Below are 12,960 nucleotides of genomic sequence, written 5' to 3'. Positions count from 1 at the left end.
AATCAGATAGGCGTTGGAAACCTCACAACATTAATTAATTCCTCTTAACAGGCTATAATTAAGCCACACCTTATTAAATGAGGAGCTCGGTGAAATAAAGGCACTTTCATTCATTGGCACATTAATATTTTGCACTGTTGCCTATTGATAATAATTGATAAACTAATATATAAAAATCAATATTTAATATCATTGGCAGTAAACTAATATTATTATTATTGCCTATTGATAATATATATAAATAATATATATATATATATATATATATATATATATATATATATAATATATATACGCACACACACACAATCACACTACGCTTTTTTTACTATTATTGTATGTAATGATGATTTTGCCATGAGCACCGTCAGTGTATGTTGAAATACGTTTTATAAATTTATTTGTTCGTTATAGTACACTGAATTTTAAAACTCAGGACTGTTCGCTTCTTGCAAACAAACATGTTTGTCCTTTAAAGCTCCGCGCATGCGCTGTGAGCTTCTGTCACGCTGAAGCCGCTACATGCTTAGCTAGCTCTCATTGCACAGCAGCACTTCACACCTTTCTGTCACTCATGCCGTGATCTTGTGACAGCGAGACAGAAGAGTCGGTCAGTATCCTTTCTATAATTAAACATCAGCCCATAAACCCCCAGCTTTGGATTGCACTTTCTCTGGGATCGTTACGTATATTAAGTTTTTCATCTGCGCAAACAGCTCAGCAGTGTAAAAGGTCGTGAGGTGTTCAAGATGGCGACTGTTTGAAGTTCGCACTCTCTGTACGGTAATAAATTGTTTTTAAGGCGCCTGGTGCGCGTTTAGTGTGCCACATTTGTCGTAGAGAAAGTCGATTTTTAGTAAAAACAGATGGCAAAAGGTGTCATAGACGCGAGGCAGAGTTGAAGCTCTTTTATCAGCAGTGATGAATGCGCCGCTGTCACGTAATACATGGCGTTTACGAGAGCTGTCTTGCTTTATTGATTGAGTTTTACACTTACCGTGAGACTGAGGAAAACGGTTAAAGGCTTTTAGATTGATATTAGCTGTGAAGTGTGTGTGAATCGAGTTGTTTTTAGTTAGCATTTAGTAAAACGCTCGCAGTTCAACTTTCTTCGCCATACAGTCTGAATCCAGCGTGACAGCTTGCATTTGATTTTAACAATGGCTGCGTTTCAACACCTAGTGAGCTGACTACCTAGACAGCATTTATTTTGTGTATCGTAGACGAGTGGATTGCTGAGATTACACGCTTGCAACATATTACTAATTTGGTATAGAGCATTGGTGTCAGGTGGTCACACTATGGTGCTAACTGAATACCTTGTTCTTGTATTATGGTGTTTATGTGTAACATACTAACCCCCATAAATATGAGTGTGTGTGCCCGTGCATGTCCAAAAAATAAGGGATAGGCCTAATCGTGGTATACGTGTTTGCAGTGTTTTAGCAAAGCAAATGTCAGAAAACATGATATTGGCACGGTGTTGCTATAAAACATGTCCAAATTGCATATGTGCTACTTTTTGTGGGTACAGTATTTGGTTGTAGCTCTAAGCTTTCAGTTGCATAGCTACTCAAAGCACACCTGTCCAAACCACTGTCTATGTCGGCGCGTTGCTCGATTTAAAGACACAGACTGTTTTTGGCAGCACGTTGACGTCACTCGCGTTATTGCTCTTTCTTTGTTTAACAGTGATTGTGTTTTGTAATTTTTGTCGCTAGTTCATGCATACACACCCCATGCTGACACCACAGGGCATCGGTTTACGCTGTGACAAAGGCATCAGTCCTGCCCACTGTCCTGCACAGCTATGGCCAAAGAACAGCCAAACGTGTTTGACCTCGTCCCTCTTCTGGGGTCCACTGACCTACATGAGCTGGAGCAGGTCAAAAACCTGCTGCAGGAAACACTCAGCGCAGGTTAGTCTTGTCTTGTGTTCACATAGCTTCTCAAGTGCAAATTGAGGGAATCATACCACCATGTGTGACCAACAGATAAAGGGACCATGTTGCTGAATAGCCTTGTGGACTATTTCCTGGAGACAAGCTCATCTCAAGCAGTGGACATCCTGTCTTCTGTCAGGGAGCCCCATGATAAGGTGAAGGAAGACTCATCTTTGGTAGCTTTCAGTATATGCTTTGGTGAATAGTTATTGATTCATCATGGATTTCAGAACATCGCTGATTAATGATTAACGGCCTCATCTGGATATGTTTCTTTCTAGTATCTTTTAGATAAGATGAATGAATGCATGGGCAAGCAGAGCTGCCGTCTCTCCACCATCACCCTCCTTGGCCATATTGTTCGTAAGCAGCCACCATGGATCCACAAGATCGCTCGCTTCCCTCTGCTTGCTTCGCTGCTCAGATGCCTCAAGGTACCAAAAATTCAAAGCCAGTCAAGTGTGATAGGGTTACAAATAGGACTTTGAACTTGCATGTGGGTTGTTCTGACTTGAGAAAACTGAAAAATGGGATTCTACCCTGGTAAAGGTTTAAATGGGAATTAAAAAAAACGAAAAATTTAAATTGTCATTTATTCACCCTCTTGTTGTCCTGTTGTAACAACTACAGTAATATAAACAAATTACTTTACCCAATACATTTTTTATCTAAAGGGTATATTAAACTGCAATATACTACAGTTTACTGTAGTAAAACAAAAAGGACATTACAGTAATTATTACAGTTCATTGTAGTTTATACCACAATATGCTGTAGCATTCATTAAGTGTTGTAAATACTATAATATATACAGAATACTACACTTTACTATAATGTGTTTCAAGAACACCTGTAGAATTTGCTATAAATTATGTTTAGAAAGTATTTTTTCATGTATGTAAGTCTATATAAACTACTGTTCACAAATCTTTGTCTCTTGTGACCAAAAATATTCTGAGGAATATACATATAATAACTAATTTGGCTCTGGATCTCTAGGGTGAAAATGTCATTTTAACCCCACCCTCTACAACATTTAATATTTTGCCTTTCATTGCTATACGTTTATCTTTCTTCAAAAAAAACCAAACAAACATAAAATCGAAAAATATTTTCCCTTGGTTAAGCCATGGAATAAACCTATTGGAATGTTTACTTAATAAAGTGAATCCATCCTTTTTATGTCTCCATGAATTTTGAATGATAGTGGTTGCAATTCAATTTGATATTTTTTTTTACTTCCAGGCTGACTCTGATGTTGTAGTTCTTATAACTGGTGTGCTGGTGTTGATCGCTCTACTACCCATGATTCCTCAAACCAATAAACAGCTTCTGTGCGAGTACTTTGACATCTTTGGAAGGCTCGCTGCCTGGAACCAACGTCACCCAGGTACTCGGGCAGAAACCACTGCAAAAACCCTTGTCATTTGCGATTGAAATGGTATTTATTAAGGTTCACCTCTCGGAAGTGCTGTTTCTCGATAATTCTAAAAGTATCAATTATTTTGAATGTGTCCTGTAGGTCATGCTCACGGCGTGTTTGCAGTCCATCTACATGCCAGCGTGTACTCGCTTTTTCATCGCTTGTATGGCATGTATCCCTGTAATTTCATCTCTTACTTGCGTGCCCACTACAGTATGAAAGAAAATGTTGACACATTTGAGGAAGTGGTGAAGGTGAGGTTTTACCTTTCGTGTCACACAATTAAAAAAAATGCTCACTTCATGTAAGTGGCAAAACCTTTATTACTATTCTAACACCTGCCCTAAAATTTCCTCTTCCTTTGTATAACAGCCTATGTTAGAGTATGTACGGATACATCCTGAGCTCATCACAGGAACCAAAGACTATGAGGTTGATCCAATCAGGTAAGTAAAATTAAATATTATGAATTCTGTTATATCGTGATCCAGTGAACATCAATTTTATCATGCTTTACTGTTTTTAACTCTGTGTAGATGGAAGAGATTTGAGCCTCATGATATTGTGATAGAGTGTGCCAAAATTTCGCTGGATTCTAAAGAGGCATCATCTGAAGAAGGATACTCCTCTCTGTCAGATCACATACCACGGCGTCCTGTAGACCATAGCCGATCATGCTCGGAGCTCAGCATCCATGGTAAAATGACCTATGATGTATAATTATTAATATTGTCTGTAAATCATTACAATGCAAAAAGAGGAATCCAGCCATAAGAGTTTCATTTAAAAAAAATTAAAACCAAGGCATTTGGATACACAGGACTTTGTAACAAATCTTTTATTTAACAAAAAAAAAAAACAGCATTCATAAGATGCTCCCCATGAAACAAACAAGATAATGTAATCAACTGATTGAAGCAATTATCAAAACACAAATACAATATAAAACACATAAATATGTATAAAATCATTATAGCAGAAACTTACCTGCTTTTCATTCATGTATGAAGTAGACCAACTTGTGAAGTCTACATATAAAATGTTAAAGCGTTTTTTTATTATATTAAGAATAATCTGTTTTAAATTTTCCTTTGAGATTACTGATTAACTTTTTTTTTCTGCTTTCAGAAATCACATCTGTGACACCAATTGCTGCTGTTCGTCAGTCTCTTTCTATGTCTCTTCCTTATCTCACTGTAACCCAAGACTCAGGTTCCAGCGCACAGACCCCCAACCATCAGGTAAGGATCCCCCAAAGACGTAGGTAAAATAACAGTATTTTCATGAGTAAATTCATTTCATGATAACGTTTGTACAGTAACAAAGTTCAATTCTCAAGCCCCCAGAAGAAAAAACACCAGTAGTAAAATGAGCAACGATTGTAAATATAAGCAACTTGACAGTTAAACAAACTAGCAATAGTTTATCTAAAAAAAAAATTATACCATTTTTTCACGTCTCTGAATGTAGATTAGCATGTATGTGAACCCCACCTGAATGAATTTGTGATTGGTCCATCAATAGAGTGATAGGATGAACTCCTCAGGGATGAAGGAGGAGATGTGGAGCCCTTCCTCAGTATGTGGGATGACCACCCCTCCCAGCTCTAGAGGAATGTCCCCCACCACAGTTTCTGACGTCTCACATAGTGCCTCCCACCTCTCAGGACGGATCCCCAGCACTTCAGGTCAGCCAAATGCATTTTAGTCTAGAAAGCAAAAAGGTTCTCCTTGTTTGTTTGGTCCCTTGCCTGGCTTCAGGGGGTTATTTTTGTTACAGGGGATGGAAAATGGACCCTATCTCCCTCCACGCCCTCAGGGTCGTCTCCTCTCCCATCACTCTCAGAGGAAATAGGGCAGCCTGCCCAAAACACCAGCAGTACTCAGGCTAAGGTACATGAACGCATGGAGCATTTGCGTTATTACTTATTAAACACATTCTGAGAAATATTCTGTAAGCGTGTTTTTATAAAAATGCTTTTCTGTCTAAAACTATTCAGGTTGTTCAGACCGGCAAAGAGCTTAGAAAAGCCACACCTAGGAGTATTAATAACAATGGTGAGAATATCTGCTGAGAGAGGCTCATTTCATTTAGTAACTGATACAGACGAGTTAATATGCTTTACTTTTGCTACTTTTAGGAGGTGCAAGTGATGCCAAGATTCCCGAGTCATTGGCACAGCTCTCTGACATTGTGAAAAGGACAGACGGGGAGAGAGAGGATGGTGAGATCAGTGACATCATATAAAACTATGAGTCCCGACTTTAATATTGTTTGATCATGCCTTTATTTTCAATGAGCTTCTCTAATGTTTTCTTTCAAGATACCATCAATGAGGAGATTTTGAGCCTGACTCTCGGAAGATTGGACTTTGGGACGAGGCCAGGCCTGGATTCCTCCTTTTCAGGCTCCTTGGACACCCTTCTCTCGTCTCACCCCAGTCATGAGCAGAATTTAGCATCTACACCCAACAGGGTTGAATTTTCTGCCAAAGGAGGAGAGCCGCAACCCTGGTCCTTATGGTCCACTTTCACCCCCATCGAAAACGGAAAAAGCAGTAACTGTTCCCTGTCTGATCTGACAAAGGGGTCCATGCCTTACGAGCCACTGTTTGACCTTGCCCTGCCTAAAGTGGCATCTCTGTTTTTGGAGAGGAAGACCACAGAGGCCCTCCAAAGGGCTGAAGAAGAAAGCGAGCACAGAGAGGAGCTAGAAGGGGAGGATCTTTCTGCCACATCCCCTCTGGAGGTGTTGGACCGCGTTATTCAGCAGGGTCATGACACCCATGAGAAAGTACTGAAGAGGTACGCTTCTGTTCTTCTTATTAATATGACTATTGAAAGTAGTTTTTAATAGAGGAAAAGTACCAAAAGAGTGTCTGTTTGCTTTTTTGCAGAGCTCTGTCCTTTCACAGCCAATCAACAGACCCACACTCTGGAGGTAAACAGCATAGCAATAAAGGAAAAGGTATTTAGTAATTTTACTAATTTGTTGGCTCTCCGTGCTCAAGACGCCCGTGTCCTCCAGCTTTTCTCCTTCAGCTTTCCTTGTGTTTTCCAGTTACTTTCCTCCAAATATTTTTCAATTTCTTTTACTGTTTTTTGTGTCATTCTTCATAAAATCCTCAAACATTTGTGTTAGTCATTGTTGTGGTCATGATGGCCAGAATCCCTGTAGCCTCTCAGTAAAATAGCACAATATATGTTCAAATGAACTTCAAAACTCCATATTGTGATTTGACAATTTGTTTTATTTATATTTTTAAATTGTATTCTCAGTCTATCATTATAGTTTTTGGCCTTTTTTTGTCGGTGGTGGTGTTTTATGTATAGCTTTTTTTCTCACATTTAAACTACGGTGCTATTCTTGTGGGGGGGGGTTTATTTATTTTTGTATTGACTGCTACATATTTTTTAGGTCCTGTGTCGGCAGCATCAGATGAGCTGGGGATGTTGCGCAGCCAGCTGCTGTTACTGCATAACCAGCTGCTGTATGAGAGACACAAGAGAGAGCAGCATGCCCTTCGTAACCGCCGTCTTTTTGGACGTATCGTCAATGCTACTGCACTGGAAGAGCAAAACAACTCCATGGTAATTAACGAAACTAGAAGAATTACCCAGGCCTGTGCAAAATTCTGCATATAGTTGAAAGGCTGTCAGTCGTTCAATTCTACACATGCCCCATTCTTTGCATGCTTATTAAATATTTTAGTTTAGTTTCACTTACCAGCCAACACGTAATAGTACCTTCAGCTCCATTTATCGCTTTTTTAAAAATCCATTCTGAAGACTTTGTAAATGTTCCTCTATATTCAATGCAGAAAATGTGAAAGTGAAGATCTTGGCGTAACTGGTGACATTACCCTGTTAAAACATCTTAAAAGTCTTTTCAGGCTTGAAACAAAAGACTTAAGTTGTTGTGACGTGATTTTCTCATTTGTTGTGTGCGTGGCAGAAAACCCAACTCAAGCTTCAGGACATTGAGATCAAGGCTGTGCAGGTAAGCCTGAAAGAGGAACAGAGGCGCTCCAGGCATATACAGGAAGATAGAGATGCTGTTGTGAACCAACTGCAGACTCAAATCCAGCAGCTACAGAAGGAACGGAATGACTACTACTCAAAGATGCAAGAGTTAAAGGTAATCATAGGACTGTAAAAGATTGCATAGTTGATCTTTCTTACAATACAGCACACAAAAATGGTCAGCATTTGTCATTTCCATTGCTCTGTGAAATACTAATGTTTTACGTGGCATCATTTACAGAGTGATTTGCAAGAGAATCAGAAGAAGGTTGGAGAAATGGAGGCGGAGCTCCAGAAAGCCAATAACAAAGTGTGTAATATGGGACACATACTGAGCCAGCTGTCCATTAAGGTAAGACTTGTTTATGACCAAGATGGACTACCTAAAACAGTATGATACTGCAAGAATAATTTGAAAGCAGAAGTTTAAAAAAAACTGATTTATCCAACCGCAGCTGAACAATAGTGAAAACATGGAACAGCAGATGGCTTTCCTGAACAAGCAGCTGCTGCTTTTGGGTGAAGCCAACAAGTTATGCGTGGAGGAAATCGACCGTTTGGGGCCTGAGGTTAGCAAGGTAGGCAATGATTATTAACTACTGACTTCTGACATATGACTTTGTGTAAACCAGTGCATCTCTAATCTGTAAAATAGTGGTTAATGCGATTCATTCTTAAACCTGAGAAATATGCTGATTTTTTTTTTTTACCTAATCTCTTGTGACTGTTAGGAGCTGAATATGCTGCAGGCATCTTCACTGCGTGAGGTTGAGCGTTTGAGGCAGAACTCTCTGCAGCAGAGTCAGAGACTTGAAGCAGCCCAACAGCGCATCACAGACCTAGAGAATCAGCTCACCAAGAAAGAGCAAGTCACCCGAGAGCAAAAGAAACTGCTGGAAAATGTCAAAAGCCAGGCCATGTATGAGCTGACCTCCATCTTCATTGTCCTGTTGAAAGTTATCATTATATGATATTAGTTTGATTCTAAGTCTTAATTTTTATTACACAAGAATTTCATTACATTATATTATATTCTATTGTACTATTAAATTAAGGGTTTGTAGAACTAATTTGCTAGTTGAACACTTTAGACTAGTAAACTAACATTTACCTGACATACCACTTGGTATTTTATGATAATATTTAAATTTAACACGTTTGCATCTTCATGGTTCTTTGATCCTCATGTGCAGGCAAACACATAAAAATGTTAAATTATAATAGGCAAATACTACTTTTAACTTCACATTTTTTATGATTTAATTGCTAAATATAACAACTACTGAACCTCCTGCATTTTCCATATGAACCCTGTTTTTATGTATTATGTATGATGTCTTTACTAATGGTCATGTTATAGATCTAATAAAGTGGTGCTGTATTGATCTGTACAATATGGATCCTCAGGTTCTGTTCATCTTTTCAACAGTATCTTGCTCTAAGATTTGTTCATTTAATCTTTGTCTGCACTGTTTTTTTTGTTTCATGTAGGGAGCAGCTGCAGGCTTCAGAAAACAGGTATCTGGCCCAGAAGCACATCACTCAGGCATTACAATCTGAGCTACTTGAGCTCTATAGCCAGATAGAGCTCAAAAACCTGAACACTAAATCACCAGCAGAGCCCACTTCTGAGCCCAGCAGTCCTCCCAACCAGAGGTATGTTCCATATTGCCATGCACATATGTTTCTCTTCCACCGATTCATTTACAAATACAAATAGTGTTCTGTAATGCACTCTAGACCTTACGGAACAAAATAAAAGAGAGCAATTATGGTGTTGTTCAAAGTATAGCAGAGTTCTATTTCCATTTATGTTTTTCAGGCCAAATGGCAACAGTACAGGCCCATCTGCTCCATCTCTATCAGCCGACCCTGTGAAAAAAGAGGAAGGCATGCACGTGTGTGTCAATGGTGAAATATCTGCCGGGTCTCCTCAGACACCCACTGCACTCATTAATGGCAGTCAGGAAGAAGATCTTTCCGCCCTTACTCGTTCATTTCCTGCCCTCTCCTGTGACTCCCCGCTGGCAGTTGGCTCTTACCCCAGTACCGGAAGCTTTTTGGGTAAAAGGGCCAGAGAGATGTTTCGAAATAAGAGCGAAAGCCACTACGAGGGTGAGCCGGCCACCTTCATCTGCATCTCTAAGGATCTTAAGGTTGAAGCAATCACAGAACCCACAGAGAGCGTGGAGCTTGAAGAGGCTACTGAGCAGGCTGACCTGCAGCCCATGGACAGACCCAGGGCATATAATATTCAGCGGAGGAGGCAGCAGGATCTGAGAATCATGGACTACAATGAGACCCACCATGAGCATTGATTGTACACTGCTAACATGATTTCCTGCAGTTAAAAGAAGATCATTTTGGACCCAGTATTAAAATGCGCTGCTCTTTTTCTTAGAGTGGTTTGCAAAGTTTTAGTTCATTTTAAAAGCTCTTCTACTACAAAACGCCAAAAAAAGAAAAAGGTTGTCACTTATCACTTGCCGTGTAGTCACCACGGCGGTAAGAGAATATCTTGTTCTCAAAAAAGCTTCACTTATCTTCTGTCTAATATGAATTCATTGTAATTCAGTATATATATATTTTTTTATAATTGGCATTTGATGAGCAACCGTGGTGATTGTTGCGTGGTGGTTGGATGTTTTTCGGCCCTGACTGTATTGACTTAATCACTGCATTTGCTCTTGTGATAGTACAGGTCGGTTTCCAATCTTCCTTAATTTGTCCATGCAGAATACCCCCATCGAGTCACTGATTTCTGCTGATATGACTTTGCACATTACCAAGTGTGATCATTGCAAATGCAGCACTGTAAATAGATCATGCCAACCAACCAATCAGTTCGATTTAAAAATGTGAAAAACAAAAAAAGAAGCTATGTGAAATAGGTGAAGTAGAATAAGTAATCACATTTCGTTGCTGAGGCGAGCCGTGTGTATATGCCGTAGCTTTGAGAATAAGCAAGTCTTGTGTTGTGTTTCTAGTAATAGATTTTATTTTTATGCATTAAGTTCTCTGCTGGGATTGTAGCGCCCAGTCACCAGTGCAATACTTAGCTAACACTTCATGCCAGCTCGAAGGTATGAGTGGTGATGGGAAAAATAAACCGATTTAGATTGCTGCTTTGCAGGACCGTCAGAGCCTTATAGAACACAGGCCAGGCTGCTGTAGGTCCATTTGTCCAGTTGAGACCTGTTGTGAAACGAGAATATCTTTTTGGTCTAAGATGTGTCTGATGGGTGAATGCTCTTGTCTCAATAGCATACAAAATACGGCCACTGCAATACTTTGACACACTAAACTCTGAAAGGAAGCTGCTCGCTATAAGCCAGAAGGCTTATGTCCCTCTATTATATTCTTTCATTTCTGTCTTTCACAGGTCATACCCCATCTGCAAAGAAAAGGCTTCATATAATGGGCTGCAGCTGGCTGAAGTAAAAGCACTTCTTTTTTTAAAAAAATTCAGGCCTTCTTAAGATTGCTGAACCTTTAGGAGAGCGATATACTTGTCTTTTTCTAAAAAACTTGCCCCTAGGGTTTGTTTTCAGAGCAGGATACAATTGGAATATGTGAAGTGCATAAAAAAATAAAATAATGCTGGCTTCGGCCTGCCAGCTGGGGAAATGGCTCTGAGAGTTTACAATGAGAATTGAAATCTATGGAAATCACTGCTGTTTTTTTTTTTCTGTTTAGACTGTTATCACAGTTCACTACGAGTGTGGTCTTACAGCTTTGTGTTTTCCTGTCACTTAGACTTTACTTTGTTTTTATACCAAAATCCCTCTTAAACATTTTGTTGTTTCACGAAATGCCTTACTGAAAAAAAGTAGGAAGTCTGTCCGTCACCTTAAGTCGTTTGTTGAAAGTTATCTGAACTATGGTACAACCAGACGGTGACGGGTGTAACAGGTAACCAGAGACTCTATTTTGAATTTGAGAAAACAGATTTGTGTTGTCCTACTTGCTATGATCAACAAAAAAAAAATAAAATATATGTTTTGCATATCTTTGTCATAGTCATCATTTTAAAATGGTAATTATATATTTAATAATACTCTTTGTGTGATAGCTCACTGCAATACATGCGTAAATGCCGAAGAAGTGTTTTTATCTCCTTGTATTTCCTGGTGGCCTCCAGGCTGGTTTTCCAGCATGCCAGCCACCTGTACCTTTTTTATATCCGCTCGGGTTGTTTCTGGTGTCTTTATCAATGTTTTGAACCATCTCTGCATATTTTGCTACTGTTTGTTGAGATGTTTCTGTAGCGGTTGGAGTGACACGTTGAGCTCCTCCTCTGCTGTAGGTGTTGAGGAGGTCTAGAGCCAGCGGAATCACGCTAACAATCCCACCATAGAAGTTTCTTGCTTCGTCACAGCTTAGCCGGTTGATCTCGTTGTGTGGGTACCTGTGAAGTAGGTAAACTTGAGGTTCATTACCATGCAATTTCAATCAATGAGAAAATAGAAAAAAATAATAATAATGATAATTAACTGTGCTCTTAGCTGACTGATGTTTCTGTTGGGGCTCAGGATCTCCCTGCAAGTGCTCAGACCCTCACTAGAGGTGTTTCTACTTGACAGCGAGGACTCCAGATGTTTTAAAACACCTTTGAGATCAGAAATAATTTCCAAAAAGAGCGAGAAAATGCGTCTGTCTGTGGAATTGCTGCAGTGGTGATTCATGTACTTTTGGACCTACAGAGGAACATCATTGACTAATAAGGTCAAATGTATTGTAATTGCATTTGCCTGTAATAATGTAAGCAATAAGCAAGAATATAATGTGGAACTTATAAGTACCAATACAGATTGGAAAATTGAAAATTGGAAAGTTGTTTTTTATTAATGCTTGTATTTACATTATATATTGTAGTTATATTTATTATAGCTGATTTCTACATTATCAATAATAGAAAATGTTTTTGAGCGCCTATTTAGCAGATTTCTGAGGCAACCTGCCGTCACAGGAAAAAAAAAATATGTAAAATGTCCCAAAATTGCAAATAGTGATAATATTGCAATATTACAATATGTATTTATTTTTTGTAGCAAATATCCTTGTTTGTTTACCGTCCCGAACCGATAGCGCAGTTATGTAATCTTCAGTAACTGTAAGAGTCGTTGACCACAACACCGTAAAGTGTGAAAACTTTACAAACTGAATACACCGTTACCTGTGTGACGGTAGAGACGGGCTCTGTTTTGTCCCTGGCGTGCTCCCTCGAACGCTCAAGAGCCGTTATAAATATAAACTGCTGTTGTTTGAAAAGTTTATACTTGTGCTCAGTGGAAAGTAGCTGCTCTCTGACGTCTGTCATCTCAGTTTTAGTATTGGTACTGTTTAAAATGGATACAGCAGTGTTTATGTGCAGACCGTTTTAATAAAGAAGCAGTTGTAACATAATGTAAGGATAAATGAGATGTATTCGAACTTACCTGTGTTAGTAGGTATTATAACGGCATATCAAATTCCCGCTGCTGTTTCTGTGTAACTGAATTCGAGTTGCTCAGTAACAAGAGTATGATACTTGCGCCCCCTCTGGTGGTGGCGATGGTGATTGGCTGACACA

The 12,960-nt window shown here is 39.2% G+C and overlaps 2 protein-coding genes across 4 annotated transcripts; one reads left to right on the top strand and one right to left on the bottom strand.

Moving 5' to 3' along the window:
- The first annotated feature begins 498 nt into the window (after positions 1 to 498).
- tsc1a (TSC complex subunit 1a) lies at positions 499 to 11,394 on the top strand. 3 transcript variants are annotated; one of them, XM_043239029.1, is made up of 22 exons: positions 499 to 610; positions 1,722 to 1,919; positions 1,995 to 2,098; positions 2,225 to 2,377; positions 3,189 to 3,333; positions 3,466 to 3,620; positions 3,739 to 3,812; positions 3,903 to 4,063; positions 4,495 to 4,607; positions 4,891 to 5,053; positions 5,146 to 5,258; positions 5,366 to 5,423; positions 5,507 to 5,590; positions 5,690 to 6,170; positions 6,263 to 6,333; positions 6,784 to 6,956; positions 7,321 to 7,503; positions 7,630 to 7,740; positions 7,844 to 7,966; positions 8,120 to 8,307; positions 8,880 to 9,044; positions 9,211 to 11,394. In XM_043239029.1, the coding sequence occupies exons 2-22, from the start codon at positions 1,811 to 1,813 to the stop codon at positions 9,704 to 9,706; spliced, it is 3,423 nt and encodes a 1,140-aa protein (XP_043094964.1). In that variant the 5' UTR covers positions 499 to 610; positions 1,722 to 1,810; the 3' UTR covers positions 9,707 to 11,394. The 3 variants fall into 3 exon arrangements, with proteins under 3 accessions (XP_043094964.1, XP_043094965.1, XP_043094962.1); XM_043239030.1 differs by lacking the exon at positions 499 to 610 and adding an exon at positions 644 to 783 and having other exon boundaries at positions 6,263 to 6,306; XM_043239027.1 differs by lacking the exon at positions 499 to 610 and adding an exon at positions 644 to 783.
- Positions 11,395 to 11,491: 97 nt separating this feature from the next.
- Positions 11,492 to 12,898, bottom strand: spaca9 (sperm acrosome associated 9). Its single transcript, XM_043239031.1, has 4 exons — positions 12,827 to 12,898; positions 12,565 to 12,727; positions 11,883 to 12,085; positions 11,492 to 11,796 (listed from the first exon to the last, which is right to left on the bottom strand). Exons 2-4 carry the CDS (start codon positions 12,706 to 12,708, stop codon positions 11,499 to 11,501), a joined length of 645 nt encoding a protein of 214 aa, XP_043094966.1. The 5' UTR covers positions 12,709 to 12,727; positions 12,827 to 12,898; the 3' UTR covers positions 11,492 to 11,498.
- Positions 12,899 to 12,960: the final 62 nt, after the last annotated feature.

Source organism: Puntigrus tetrazona, chromosome 5 (assembly GCF_018831695.1).
Source record: "Puntigrus tetrazona isolate hp1 chromosome 5, ASM1883169v1, whole genome shotgun sequence".
NCBI classification, from domain to species: domain Eukaryota; kingdom Metazoa; phylum Chordata; class Actinopteri; order Cypriniformes; family Cyprinidae; genus Puntigrus; species Puntigrus tetrazona.
The sequence above is the reverse complement of the archived record's forward strand: the minus strand, read 5'-3'. Positions and strand labels throughout refer to the sequence as shown.

Coding starts and splice junctions, on each gene's coding strand:
- spaca9 (XM_043239031.1), bottom strand. CDS start 12,708: ATGACAGACGTCAGAGAGCAGCTACTTTCCACTGAGCACAAGTATAAA. Junction 12,086..12,564: donor CCGTCTCTACCGTCACACAG/GTAACGGTGTAT, acceptor GTTCCTCTGTAG/GTCCAAAAGTACATGAATCA. Junction 11,797..11,882: donor ATCAGTCAGCTAAGAGCACA/GTTAATTATCAT, acceptor CCTACTTCACAG/GTACCCACACAACGAGATCA.
- tsc1a (XM_043239029.1), top strand. CDS start 1,811: ATGGCCAAAGAACAGCCAAACGTGTTTGACCTCGTCCCTCTTCTGGGG. Junction 5,591..5,689: donor AGACGGGGAGAGAGAGGATG/GTGAGATCAGTG, acceptor TTTTCTTTCAAG/ATACCATCAATGAGGAGATT. Junction 7,741..7,843: donor TGAGCCAGCTGTCCATTAAG/GTAAGACTTGTT, acceptor ATCCAACCGCAG/CTGAACAATAGTGAAAACAT.